Source organism: Urocampus carinirostris, chromosome 17 (assembly GCF_059441175.1).
Source record: "Urocampus carinirostris isolate Australia breed hairy pipefish chromosome 17, RoL_Ucar_1.0, whole genome shotgun sequence".
NCBI lineage: Eukaryota > Metazoa > Chordata > Actinopteri > Syngnathiformes > Syngnathidae > Urocampus > Urocampus carinirostris.
In genome coordinates, this window is record NC_142365.1 from 11,680,853 (window position 1) to 11,696,266 (window position 15,414).

The 15,414-nt window shown below is 37.7% G+C and overlaps 1 protein-coding gene across 4 annotated transcripts in view; it reads left to right on the forward strand.

Annotated features, from left to right (window-relative positions):
- Positions 1 to 3,139: 3,139 nt before the first annotated feature.
- Positions 3,140 to 15,414, forward strand: part of ncam1a (neural cell adhesion molecule 1a) — a 285,897-nt gene continuing 273,622 nt past the window's right edge. For all 4 annotated transcript variants that reach the window (XM_088320617.1, XM_088320618.1, XM_088320619.1 and 1 more), the window contains exon 1: positions 3,140 to 3,302. In XM_088320617.1, coding sequence (XP_088176743.1) covers positions 3,251 to 3,302 — 52 coding nt within the window. In that variant the 5' untranslated portion in view covers positions 3,140 to 3,250. The remainder of the gene's footprint in view (positions 3,303 to 15,414) is intronic.

Consider the following 15,414-nt stretch of genomic DNA (forward strand, 5'->3'; position numbering starts at 1 on the left):
CTGGAAGTGTGAATTTCCCTATAAATAAAGTATCTATCTATCTATCTATCTATCTATCTATCTATCTATCTATCTATCTATCTATCTATCTATCTATCTATCTATCTATCTATCTATCTATCTATCTATCTATCTATCTATCTATCTATCTGTCTATCTGTCTGTCTGTCTGTCTGTCTGTCTGTCTGTCTGTCTGTCTGTCTATCATCTATAGTATTACTGTAGTAGTATTTTTAGTATTTCTATAATATATTTTTTCTTTTCAGAATGAAAACCTAATAATATGGGGGTTTTGTTTTAAATCACTATCTTTGATATTTAGATTTGTAGTTTTTTTGTTTTATTTTTGTTGTATTTCTGTAGAAGTATTTTGAGTGGACGCACAAAGTGACAATGCGTCACTGCTTTTGGGGGCTGCCTAGCGATCACGGGGCCCGTAGTAGAAAAAAAAACCCTATGTACTGTATTTATTTGTTTTAGAAAATGTTTTAAGAAGAATTTGGTACATTTTGAAAATAATTTTCAATTTTGTTTCCCTAGGGAAGCTTTACTCTTTGTAGAAAAAAGATAAATAAATTATAAAGAAATTAATAGATTAAAAATTAGTAAAATATATACTAAAAATACTCACGCAATTGGTGATGATAAAAAAATATTTTCTTTAAAACTTAGGGATAAATAATCATTATAATCTGGATATTTTTCATAAATACGCACATATGTCATTCAAAATTCTATAAAAATAAAATAATCAGTCTTTTGTTTGGAAATATTGAAAGTTAAGGGCAGATTTAAGATCAATATTTAGATAAGATATATTTTTAACACTAAAATGGTATAAGTATAATCATAACAAAAACGAAAAATATTATATTTATTGTACTGTTTTTTTTCAGTATTGAAGAGGCTGCGTTTTCACGTTTTGGCCTCTAGATGACGACATATATCTAAACCTCAAACATTCTTAATAATGACTACCTTTTTTAGTAGTATTTTCAGTATTTTTTGGTATTTTGAAACTGAAAAAAAAAAAAAAAAGGGACATATAACTTTGCAATGTTTGAGTGAACATACAATACAACTAATGTGACTACAAATTCTGTTTTGCCAATCTTTTTGATCCATTCACAATTGATTACGTTTTAAATTTGGTCCCTCTTAGCTTTTTGAAAAATATAATATGTATATTACTTTCATTTGTTGGTTGGTTGGATCGTTGTTGGTTGGTAAGGACACCCTTTCCTGTGGTGTGTCTTGGGCAAGTACAGCCTGGTGACGCACATCTATCTCCAGGCCAACATATGTTTCCACCTGGTCTCGAACCGGTGACCCTTTGAGTGTGAGGTGAGTGTGCTGCCCACTGCCCCACAAAAAAGACATGAAAACATTTACTACTATAAATATTATAATATGATGCTTAATGTAAGTCATATTAATTTGTATTGATGTTTATTTTTGGTTATATTCTTTTTTAATCATATTATACTACTACTGTACTATAATTTTTAGGCCCACAGTTGGTCATCGAGTTTGTGACATTTATCCCCGCTAGCTTTAGTTTTTGATAAAGAAAAAAAAATCAACATTATGAAAGCATCAACATTTCATCTCGAGGCCTGCAATTGGCCCACGGGCTTCGAGTTTAAAACCCGCTTTATTTTTGCAAGTTTAAAAAAAAAAAAAAATGACAGTAAAAAAGACAGAAAATACAAAAAGAAATAAAAATAAAATTCAAAAGCAATGTGACAAAACATTTTGAAAAATGCAGTAAAATAATTTAAAAAAATAAAACAAATTTTAAATATAATTCAAATAATAATAATAATAATAATAATAATAAAATATTTTAAAAAAGCAATTCATGATCATTTAAAAATAAGAATACATCAAATTTAAAATCAATTAAAATACAATTAGAAAACCATAAGTACAATAGCAACAAAGAGGTAAGAATAATACAAATAAAGTTATTAAAAATATAATAAATAATAATGATTGTAAAATCAATTTAAAAACTGAAAGTATAATAAAAAATCACAACAACAACAATAATAATAATAATAATAATAATAATAATAATAATAATAATAATAATAATAATAATAATAAAGTTCTGAGGTCGTGGGAACCTCCTGCGTAGGTTCAAATCCAGCCTTACTGTGTGGAGTTTGTATGTTCTCCCCGTGCTTGCGTGGGTTTCCTCCCACATTCCAAAGACATGCATTTCAGGTGAATTGGCCGGTCCAAATTGTCCCTAAGTGTGAGTGAGCATGTAAATTGTCTTTCTCAGTGTGCCCTGTGACTGGCAAACAGTTCAGGGTGTCCCCTGCCCACTGCCGGGAAATGGCTGGGATGGGCTCCAGCCCCCCCGCGACCCTAATAAGGATAAGCGGTACAGCTAATGAGATGAAATGAGATATAAGTGCCCGCTTTGAGACTGGGAGGTCGCTGGTTCGCGCCTCGGCCGAGTCATACCTAATTGGTATAATGGCGGCGCCCTCTGTTGGCTGCGGCTGCATCGACTCGCTACAACGGGTCAGGTGTATCGACATTTCGTTCTGTGTACATTGTTACAAAGAATGACAATACAAAGGAAATTATTATTATCATTATTATTATTATAATAATATACTACTATTACTACTACTACCACAAGTACTACTAAAATATACCTATTTATATAAAAATACTATTTCAAAATAGTAAAAAAAAAAAAGAAAAAAAAAAAAAATACAAACAATTACACAAAAATAATGATCATTAAAAATTAGATAATAATAATATTAAAAAATATAATTTGAAAACAATTTACAAAAAGATAAAAACTAAATAATTTTAGTCACAAAGAAGCAACAATAATGATTAAAAGACAGACATTAAATCTATGTTTTGTTGAAAGGGCCCCCTGTTCTAAAAGAACCAATCATAAATCTCCCCCCAATGCCCTTCCCCATCCCCCAAGTGCGGAATAATCCGAATTATCGGCCCATCTGCCGCCCCCTCGCGCACTACTTTGTCATGCCCGATCACCCCCCGCCCCCCTCCGCCTGCTGTGCGCGTGAGGGACCACGGGGCGGAGTGATCGCGCCGGTATCCATCCGGGGCGCGCGCACGCACGCATGCGCGCCGCCGTCGCTGCCGCCTGTCACTCATTGCTGCGCGCGCAGAGAAGAGACAGCAAAACCAAATTCACCCGCTTGCGGTTCTTCTCCTTCTGTTTCCCGGACCAGGAGCGGATTCTTGAAAAAAAATGTTCCGAATAAGGGAGCTCCTTGCGGGATTTCTACTCGTTGCCTGCGCCGGTGAGTTTGGAATTCGATATTTTCTGGCTTTTATTTCAATTTGGGGCTGCTGCCGCATCTTCTAGTGAGGTTCTCAAGCGAGAAGTTTGGGTTCGAACTCATTTGAGAAGAACATTTTTTTTCATTTATTAAGGTTGTCAAAGCATCACTGCTCCTCTTTTGATAGGGTTGAATCAAAAATATGGATTTCAACTATTAATTCATAGTTTGTGATTGAGTTTTGATGATTTAAATGAACACATGGATCTAGAGGAGACTTTCTGAAATTTTGAGGACTCGGGGAGTTTTTAATCGCAAAGGATTTGATCAGAAAAATTGATCTACTCTTGATGATGAATCGATGACTCAAATTGTTTGGGATTAATTGGATCGTCAACTAGTTGTGGCTGATTTTAATCAACAAAATTATCTATTGTAGCATTGGTGAAATTTTGATGAATATGGCAACTTTGAAATTTTGAGAGATTTGAGTTTTTTTCCGATCAAAATGATGAATTGATCACTTGTGATTAATTTGATAATCAGTGATTATTGACTCACTGAAATGTTGAGGACTCTGAGTTTTTAATCTAAAAGTATTCGATCTATCAAAAAAATCTATCCATCCATCCATTATCTGCACCGCTTATCTTCAGTAGGCTCGCGGGGGTGCTGGAGCCCATCCAAGCTATCTCAGGGCAGTGGGCACCCTGAACTGGTTGCCAGCCAGTCGCAGGGCACACAGAGACAGACAACTCACTCGCTCATTCACACCTAGGGACAATGTTCACCGGCCATTTCACCTGCCATGTTTTTGGAATGTGGGAGGAAACCGGAGTGCCCGAAGGAAACCCACGCAAGCACAGGAAGAACATGCAAACTCCACACAGGGGGTTCGATCTTACAACCTCAGAAGTGTGCCGTACACGCGCTAACCACTGCGCCGCCGTGCTGCCTATCAAAAAATGATTTTAACAATGAATCGATTATCTGCGATTAATTGGATAATCAACAAGTTGTTGCTGATCATAATCAACAAATTTTCTGTCGTAACATTGCTGATATTATGACGATTTGGAGAATTATCCATTCCATCAGTGTAAAGAATAATCGATAAGAATTAAATTTCTTAGTCTGCAATTAATTTTCTCACCCATGACTCATCTGTAATTATCTGGATTTTTTAGGATTTGGAGAGTTTTTCCTTTTTTGTATTTTTCTAATCAGAAAGATTCATTCAGAAGAAGGATCAAACGGTGAATTGATCATTTGTGATCAATCACCACATTTTCGATGATCAAAGTGGTCTAAGTTATCTAGTGTAAACTTGCTGAAATTGTGAATATTTGGAGAGTTTTATAACCCACAAAAATTTGAGCAGATGAATCGATCATTTGTGATCATTTGTGTCATTGCTGAATTGTCAAAATGATCTGGTGCAGACTAGTTGTAATTTTGACTACAAGAGTCTTTAATCCAAAGTGATTCAATAGAAAAAAGTATCTGGATGATTAATCGATGAATTGAGATTAATTTGATAATGAACAAGTTTAAAATTAGCATAATTATCTGGTGTAGCATTGCTGAGATTTTGAGGATTTGCAGAGTTCTTAATCCAAAAGGATTACGTCGGAAAAAGGATCTAGACATTCAATCGATAAATTGAGATTAAGTTCGAAATCAACTAGTTGTCGAAATATAAAATCAACAAGATGATCTGGTGTAGCATTGGTGAAATTATGATGACTAGGAGAATTTTTGTTCCAAAAGTATTTGATCAGAAAACAAAAGATCTAAACGATTATTCAATCATCATGAATAGTTACTTTGCAATCAAAAATTTGTCAGATCAAAATGAACAAGCCGATCAGTGGTAGATTTTTAAGATTTTAAGAGAATATTAAATCTTAAATGATGAAATCGGAAAATAATTTAAACGATTAATCGATCATTTGTGATTAATTGGATAACGGAGTTGCCGATTTGAACATTCAACAAAATCAAGTGTAGACTTGCGGATATTTTGAGGATTTGAAGAATGTTAAATAAAAAAAGATTAGAAGGATCTATATGATTAATCGATAATCAATGATTATTGGATAATTGAGGATCAATAGTTGTTGGATAATCGACCACATGATGATGAGTATAATGGATAAAATCATCTTGATTAGAGGGCAGCACGGCAGCGCAGTGGTTAGCGCGTGTGCGGCACAGTTCTGAGGTCGTGGGAACCTCCTGCGTGGGTTCAAATCCAGCTACCGGCCTTACTGTGCGGAGTTTGTATGTTCTCCCCAAGCTTGCGTGGGTTTCCTTTGGGCACTCCGGTTTCCTCCCACATTCCGAAGACATGCATTTCAGGTGAATTGGCCGGTCCAAATTGTCCCTAGGTGTGACTGAGCGATTGAGTTGTCTGTCCCTGTGTGCCCTGCGATTGGCTGGCAACCAGTTCAGGGTGTCCCTTGCCCACTGCCCGGAGATGGCTGGGATGGGCTCCAGCACCCCCGCTACCCTAATAAGGATAAGCGGTACAGCTAATGAGATGAGATGAGATCTTGATTAGATGTGCGTACATTTTGAGAACTGGAGTATTTTAATCCCAAGGTCGATCAGAAAAGTACCTGAATGATTAATCGATTAAAAAAAAAACCTGCAACTCGTTTATCAATTCAACCAGTTACCAATCGACCAGTTAATGATGATTACAATCAACAACATTGTGTGGTGTAAAATTTTTAAACTTTTGAGCATTTGGAGAATTTTCTCGATTCAACGGCATTATATCAGGATAATCTGCGATTAATTTGATCATTTTGAGAAATGTTCGATGATTGAAATTGTCAAATGATCTGATTTGAAATGAAATGAAATGATCTGCATTTATATAGCGCTTTTCAAGTCAATGAGTCCCCAAAGCGCTTTACAGTGTGCTCCACATTTCCCAATAGCGGCCTTGCAGCCATGTAAGGCGCTAACCTGCTTATTGGGGGTATTAGGGGTTCAGTGTCTTACCCAAGGACACTTCGACATGTAACACGGACGAGCCAGGATTCGAACTGGGATCCCTTGATCCCAAGACGAGCGCTCTACCTCCTCAGCTACTGCCGCCCCAAACCCCCCACCCGCCCACCCCCCCGATTTCAACTTACTAAGAGGAATTTTATCACAACATTGATGTAAACGACTAACAAACAATATGAATCTTTTGTGATTCATCCTATAATGTATTTAATATGATCTTCCTTCAACCCCCCAGGACATAAGTCTCTGTTAGCCCCCTCCTTAAAACCTACAGGACCGAGTTCTAAGTTCTCCCCATCTGGAGACAATAGCTACAATCCTGAGAGCCCTGTGGTTAGGGGTCCCTTTTTTAAAATAACCCCCGCCCCCCAATAGAGCCCCCCATGCATCTGCTCTCTAGAAGCTCTGATTTACGAGACACTGTCTCATCCTCAAAGTTAGCTTCTATTCAGTTCAGTTTTTTTTCTTCTTGAACAGTCTACTGTTAGACTTAAACCCAGGGGGTTCTCAAACTTGGAACGGGGGCCAATTCTACCCTGGTCAATTGTCAGGTCAGAGCTGCCACTGGTGAATGTACCGGATTCTGGTTTTCGGACCTGAGCTCAAATCTGGGTTCTGACAAGCTTTCTTGTAATACTATGCCCAACAATGGTTCAATGAAATGAAATGTTCTGCATTTATATAGCGCTTTTCAAGTCAATGACTTCTCAAAGCGCTTTACAATGTGCTCCACATTTCCCAATAGCGGCCTTGCAGCCATGTAAGGCGCTAACCTACATGGCTGCAAGGGGGTATTAGGGGTTCAGTGTCTTACCCAAGGACACTTCGACATGTAACACGGACGAGCTGGGATTCGAACTGGGATCCCTTGATCCCAAGACGAGCGCTCTACCTCCTGAGCTACTGCCGCCCCTAATGCTAAGTCTATTAGTGGAGCAAGCGGTTGAGATTTAATCCCAATGTAAAAGAATCAAAAGACAGTTTGGGTGTGATATTAATAGTTAGAGGTAAGCGCAAAGATGTAGGGTTAAAGGGTTAGTGTGTTGTGGTCAGGTGTGTAGGCTTAGTGTTTTCTTTTGGGGTTAAGGTGTAGGGCATGGGTCAGGTTATAGGGCAGGGGTCGGGAACCTTTTTGACTCAAAGAGCCATAAAAGCAAAATATATTAATTTTATTTTGAGAAAGAGCCACACCATATACTATGAGACAAATTTACTAAATTGCTAAACCTGCGCCCCAGACAAAAGCTTAGTCTTCAGCACATTTATTTTTGATGATTTGATAAGAATTATGAAAAGAGAATAATGCCAGAGCCCGTGTCCCAAAATCAACAAACATACTACTTTAAACTTGTCTCTTTCTTGCAATTACTCAAGATCGGTTAAACTCATTTTGACCCTTTTTTTCATACATATTGGTTTCAAAACCAGATGCAAGCAGTTATTTTGTAAAAACGTCTCAACATTCTGCAAACAGGGAGCCTGATGTCCTTACCTTTGGCGCAGACGGCGTGGGGCGGGAGATTTTGCATAGCTCCACCCATCCCTCCCACTCAACCAATCAAATAACTTTAAGTTCTCTTTCGGGTGTTTTGGCGTATTTACAGTTTGTTCTGTGGATTCATAAGGTATCTGAACACTGAACACAGATTATATAAGTGAGCTTTTATATAAATGATTCTTTAGCGTTGTACAGCCCAAACAAGTTTTTTTTTTTTTTTTTTTTTGTGTGACACCTTGACTTTAAATTGTAGTGAAAAACGTGCCCTATAAATTTTGCGAAGTACTGCTTTGAATATCAATTTTGGTTTGGTTTTGCGTGTATCTGAACAGGATTGATGGCTTATATTTTGAAAGAGATGGAGAAAATTTGCAAGCAATCAAATTTGTCTCTGAGCCACAGGTATTCATGGAAAGAGCCATATATGGCTCGCGAGCCATAGGTGCCCGACCCCTGGTATAGGGTATGTATAAATGGTAATTGTTTGGGTTTGTAGTAGAGCTTAGGGAATAGGGTAAGTGGTAGGGCTGAGTATTAAGTCTTAGTGTGTAGGGTTAGTGGTAGAAGTTTGGGTGTAGGGTAAGTGTTAGGGTTGGTTGTACGACTTACAGTAAGGGTGGTTGGGTATGGTTAGTGGTAGGGCTTAGGGTTAGTTGTAGGGTTAGGGTATAGGATAAGTGTTAGGGTTAATGGTAGGGGTTAGGGTGTACAATTAGTGTCCAGGGTTAATGTTGGGTTTAAGGTGTGGGGTTAGGGCTTAGGGAGTAGTGTACGTAGTAGGGCTTTGGGTTAAGAAGTAGTGTTAGGGTGTAGGAAAACTGTTAGGGTTAATGTTGGGGCTAAGGTGTACAATTGGTGTGTAGAGTTGGTTTTAGTTTTATGGTGTAGGGGCAATTGTTAGTGGTAGGGCTTAGGGTGTAGTTAAGGTTAGTAGTGGGGCTTTGGAAGTAAGGTAAGTGTTAGGGTTAGTGGTGGGGTTTAGGGTTATTGTATAGTGTTGTGGTGTGTATGGTTGTAGTTATGGATTTGGGTGTATGGTCAGGGTGTTTGGTAAGTGTGAGGGTTAGTGGTAGGACTTGCAGTTAGGGTGTAGGTTCAGGGTTTCGGCGTAAGGTTAGGACCTAGGGTTATTGTGTATGATTAGGGTGTAGGGTAAGTACTGGGGTTAGTAGTAGGGCTTATGGGGTTGGGTAAGTGGTAAGGGTTAGTTCTTTGGGTTTATTGTTAGTGTTAGACTTAGGGTGTACGGTTATTGGTAAGGCTTGGGGCTCAGTGTGTAGGGTTCGGGGTTACGGTTAAGGTGTGTGGTGTAGGGTTTGTGGTAGGGCTTAGGTTGCAATGTTAAGGATTCAAAATGAGTTGAAAATGAATTTACTAATTAATGAGTTGTCGATGATAATTTGAAAAACCACAATGCATTCGCTGACATCATGGGTGTTTTGGAGACCTCCCCTTAACTTTTTCATTGGGATCACACTGTAAAAAAATCTGGTGGCGTTTGAACACATAAAAAGTTTGCTTGCGAAGCTGTAGTAGCGCTAAATGGTAAACACATGTGCGTGTTCAAAGCCGCTGTGAAAAAAAAAAAGTCCAGCTATTTTGGAACTTCGGGAGAAAGCGCAACCAAACAAGAAGAAAATTATACGGTGGCGCTTAGAATGAACGTTGTGGGTGAATCGGAAAACTGACACGATGAACACTCTTGACTCTGTTACATTGATGTTAGCATCAAACTAAAGAATGTTTAGTTTTTTTATGTTTTTGTGTATTTTTTATTATTTTATTCAGTTGATATATATTGTTTACATTTTAGTATGTATCTAGCAGCAATGTACTATTTTTGTTGTGATAACATCAAGCTAGCAGGCTGGTTTTTCAAAAAATAAGGATGGAAGGTAGCGCTAGCAGGTTGTTCTAAACTTTGATTTGCTGTGATAGCATAAAGCTAGCAGGCTAGTGTATTTGTTATTGTTTTGTTGTTAACTTAACTTGAAAATATTTTCGTTTTCATTTAGGTAGCTGTTAGATTTTGAATTTTTATATATACTTTTTAGTTTCACGATTATTGATTATTAGCATTAGGCATGCCTGCTATTTATATAGTTGGTGTTAGGTATCATATATATCAGATTAGCATCAAGCTAACATGGTAGTTTATTAATTTATTTCTCTTTGTGTATACTTTGTCAATTAGCTAGCAACCCTAAAATATTGATTGTAATTTTTTTTATATGTTAGCGTAAACCTTGCCAAGTGCTAGCCGGATAGTTTATATATGTTTTTGTTGTTGTAATAGTATCAAGCTAGCAATTTGATTTATTTGTTTTTATTTGTGGTTAATTTGTGCCTTCTTATTTAGCTAGCTGCTTTTTTACAATGTTATTTATGTTATTAGTATTAGGCCTGTCGCATTTTTTCCGTAAATGATATTTTTGTTGTTGGATATTAGCATCAAGCTAGCAGTGCTGTCAGTTTTTTTTTATTACTTGTATATGTAGAGCTCCTGTTGGTGATAGGAATGAGTGCTGAGGTGTTGTAAAAGGACAGTGGGATGTTTAGCCGTGTTCTAAGGGATGGGCAGGGCACCCGTATGATGCGGCAGGGGTAAACCAGTGAAAGCTGTTTTTTGTGTGGTTTATGTGTGCGTTTTATTTTAGCTAGTTGCTATTTAATTTTATGAATATATTAGGGTTAAGCTTGTCATATTTTATATATATCTATATATAATGTTGTTGTTATACATTGTCATTTAGCTAGCATCTTAAAATGATTGCTTGTAGTTGTTGGTATGTTAGCGTAAACCTTGCCAGTATTAGCAGGATTTTCTATGCTTTTTATATTTTTTGGTGATCGCATCAAGCCAGCAAGTTGGTTTCTTTGTATATACGTTTGGTTTATGTGTTTGTTTTCATTTAGCTAGCTCTTCTTATAAATGTTATTTACGTAGTAGCTTTGGGATTGTTGTATTTTATTCGAAAATTTGGAAGGCATATATATTGGAATAAAGCCAGCAGTGCAGTCCTCTTTTTTTACTTGTGTATGTGCATTGTCATTTAGCTTGCAGCTTATAATTATTGTTCGTAGCTGTTTATATTTAATCATAAACCTCGCCAGATGTTAGCAGGATTTTCTATACTTTTTATATTTGTTCTAGTAGCTTTAAGCTTGGAAATTTGGTTCTGTGTGATTATATGTGTGTTTTGCCTGACCTAGCTGCTTTCAACTTGTTTACATATTACAGTAACATCGATTACATTTTACATATATTTGGAATTACATATTAGCTTCAAGCTAGCAGGGTGAGAAATTTGTCTTTCTGTTTTAGCCAGCATTTTTTTAATTTGTTCTTTGTTGTAGTTGTTTATATATTGGGAGAAATCCGGATGTCTATTTGTGATACATTTTTAATAATATTACATATTTAACTAACAGAATATTGTTTTTTATGTCTGATCTTACGATTTTGCTTTTTTTCCCCCTTCGCTTATTAGTTAGCATAAAGCTCGCTGGATGTTCAGCATATTAATAAGCGCATGAATAGAGCCGCAATCCATTTGCATTGTGTGCGCTCGCTGGGAGAATTTCCTATTGAAAATTGAAAGTGGGGGAAGCGCAAGCTAGCTGAAAGATTATAAACAAAAAAGCCCGCCTCGTACATGCACTGGCTTTTGTTACGCAGCAATTATGCAAACTGTTCATTTGGAAATCGTTGAGGGACGCTTGAGCAACAAGAAAGCAGGTTAAAAGAAAAGAAAAGAAAGACACAGTTCATATACTGTATTTTCACGACTAGAAGGCGCATATAGATTTTCTTTAAACGGTACGCCTTGTGTGCTGAATGCTCAGTTCTTATTTTTGGGTGGAATCTGAGTTTTTTGGGAGATCGTTCACATTTCCAACTGAATGAGACTTGTGTGCGATCCCCTGTGACTTCTATGTGTCTCCTGTGCAAACACTACATGTGCAGAAGAGGACATGTGACGTCAGACGCAATGCCTTCATCCATTGCGGAAGTACTCATGGATGCTAATGCCCTAGCGTATCCCGCCATTAGAAAGTTATTGTGCTGAACAGAGTTGTCCCCCCAAATATTAACTGAAACCAAAACCTCACTTTCCGTCCATTGAATGGTTTCAGTGTTTTCGTCCGCCATGGTGTGTTGATTTCTCATCTCATCTCATCTCATTAGCTACACCGCTTATCCTCAGTAGGGTCGCGGGGGTGCTGGAGCCCATCCCAGCAATCAACGGGCAGTGGGCAGGGGTCACCCTGAACTGGTTGCCAGCCAATCGCAGGGCACACGGGGACAGACAACTCACTCGCTCATTCACACCTAGGGACAATTTGGACCGGCCAATTCACCTGAAATGCATGTTTTTGGAATGTGGGAGGAAACCGGAGTGCCCGGAGGAAACCCACGCAAGCACGGGGAGAACATACAAACTCCGCACAGGAAGTCTGGAGCTGGATTTGAACCCAAGCAAGACATGAACTGTGCCGCACATGCGCTAACCACTGCGCCACCTGATATTTAGCTATACGACACAATTATTAAGTATGTGTGGTAGGAGCAAATAAGTGTTGATTTCCACGCTACGCAAAAGAACATGGTAACAGAGTAGTTGCGAGAGAATTGAAAATGAATTAATAGTTTAGAAGTGGAGGAAGCTTAAGAACAAACTCCGACAAGTTTTTATCCATATGTTTCACTTCGTAATTAATACTTAAATAATACACAACCAAACTATGTTTTGCTCCTGCTGTATTTTTGAAAACACACTTGCACTTGGGTTTGTCTGTGTTGTTGTTGTAAGGCGGCTGCAGCAGAGGGCACCCGCACCCTATCGTGCGGTACGCCCTGTGTATGTGTTGAATACAGAAATAGAACCAGCGCTGGTACGTCTCATTTAATGTACATTGAGTTACAAACCGAGAATAGTTGTCTGCGTTGTGCTAGAATTGTCAGTTTTGTTTTGTTCTTGTCGCTCAATGCTTTAATCAAGCAGGGTGCTAATTTTGCTGTTGGCATTGAGCTAACTTATATTCTGTTAATTTTGGTTGTTTTTAATTGTTAGCATTTTTACTTATGCATAAGTTCAGGTTGCTTGATACGTTGGTAATATATCATTTTTTTTTCAGAGGTTTGACCGGATTTTGGTTTTTGGACCTGAGCCCAAATTTGGCTTCTGACAAGCTTTCTTCTAATCCAGTAGCGTAGCTTGCGGTTGAATTCTTAGATAAAATGTTATACAACCCAAACATGGTCGACATGATTACCATAATTAGGGGTTTGGGCTAGTGGTTTTGAGCAAGGGGTTAGAAGTTTGTGTGTAGGGTTAGTGATAGAGGTTTGGGTGTGGGGCTAGTGATCGAGGTTTGGGTGTAGGGGCTAGTGTTACAAGTTTGGGTATAGGGGCTAGTGTTAGAAGTTTGGGTGTGGGGACTAGTGTTAGAAGTTTGGGTGTAGGGACTAGTGTTTGAGGTTTGGGTGTAGGGACTAGTGTTACAAGTTTGGGTATAGGGGCTAGTGTTAGAAGTTTGGGTATAGGGGCTAGTGTTAGAAGTTTGGGTGTAGGGACTAGTGTTAGAAGTTTGGGTGTAGGGACTAGTGTTAGAAGTTTGGGTGTGGGGACTAGTGTTAAAAGTTTGGGTGTAGGGGCTAGTGTTAGAAGTTTGGGTGTAGGGGCTAGTGTTAGAAGTTTGGGTGTAGGGGCTAGTGTTAGAAGTTTGGGTGTAGGGGCTAGTGTTAGAAGTTTGGGTGTAGGGGCTAGTGTTAGAAGTTTGGGTGTAGGGGCTAGTGTTAGAAGTTTGGGTGTAGGGGCTAGTGTTAGAAGTTTGGGTGTAGGGGATAGTGTTAGAAGTTTGGGTATAGGGGATAGTGTTAGAAATTTGGGTGTTAGGAGTATGGGTTAGGAAGTAGGCTTTGGGGCTAGTGTTACGATTAGGGTTTTGGGTTATTGTTAGGGGTTTGGGTTGGATGAAAGATTATAAACAGAAAAAAACACAATCCTTGTTCATTTGTAAATCAACGTCGGACGCTTTAGAATCAAGAAAGCAGTTTTAAAAACAGTTTTTACATCTCATTAAAGGTACAGTACGTTACAGTAGGTCATTTTACATCGCTTAACCTCAACTGGGCCCAAAATGGCTGCAAACAGTTCCTCATGGAAAAAGTATTGTGGAAAAGCACCAAAAATCGTTTTTAACAGCGAGCTAAACCAATTGTATTTTTAATCTTTTACGTGTCGTTTTATGCATTAAGCTAGTAGGGTGTAAATTTTGCAGTTAATACTATACTACTAGCATTGAACTGGCTGTTATATTCAATTGATCTTTGTTGTTTTTATTTAATAGCATCTTTACTCATGCGTAGGTTTTTTTCTTGACACGTTGGTAACAAATGAGGATAAAAAATATAAGCAATCACCATGTAACAACACGAGCATTAAGAGGCAGTTAATATATAATGGTATTTAATGCGTACCTCTTTGGGTTGAAGCAACATCGCTCGCATCGTGCTAAACAGAATGTTTCGTTGTTTTACGTGTGTTTCTTTATATTATCATTTAAGCTAGCAGGATGCTTATGTTGTTGTTGCTTATCTGTTAGCATGAAGCTAGCTGGATGGTGCTACTCAGTGAATCTTTGTTGTTTGTCTGTTAGGATGTAGCTAGCTTGATGTTCTTTACTTATATTTAGTTAAACCGATTGTCTGTTTAGTTTTTTTTACGTGTCCTTTCTTGCATTGAATATTGTGTTAGCTTGAAACTAGCAGGACACTGATGTTGTTGTTTTGTGTAGGTTAGCATTATTCTTGCGGCATGTGCTATTCAGTTGATCTTTGTTGTTTATTTGTTAGCTTGTCACTAGTTTTCTTTAGGTTATTTTTCAACTAAATTTATACCTGCATTGCATAAAAAATCTTACTCTATTAGCAAATGTGGCTAATTTCATTTTATATTACGATTTTGTAGAAAATTTTACAATTAAACATAGGCAAATTTGGATATTCTCGAAGATTTTTTGTTCATCTTATGTATTGTTTTTCTATCTGGTATGGTTGAAAATATTTCTTAAAGGGACAGTCTGTCTTTTTGGACCACTAGATGGCGCTGTATAGTGCAGTGCTACAAAATCCAAGGAAGAATGTAAACGATGGAAACTCACTGAGTGATTCAAGGATGATTTTTTTCTTTTTAAAGATGATTATAATTGGAAAAAATGAGAAATTATCTCTTTTACATTTAAATAACTTTTGGGAATTTTGGCGGAAAAAAATGACATGAAAATATGTCTTTGCAATGAATGAGTTAAGATCTCCAAATTTCTTTGCGGGTTTAATTTTAACAAATGGTAACAAGATAATAAAGATACGAGTGAAAAATAATTATAACGGAAACATGTGAGATTACAGGGGCTCGTTTTTTTTGTAATCTCGACACAAGATGGCGATTGTCGTGATTGTGAGCTCGGAGATTATCTTGTCAAAGTAATCCCAATTAATGCCTTTGTTTTCTTGTCTCGCTTCCAACGGATATGGATGAACAAAAGCTTAGCATCGGGGCCCCGAACCAGGAAATTGGCCCCGTAATCGACAGCCAATTAATGCTGTTT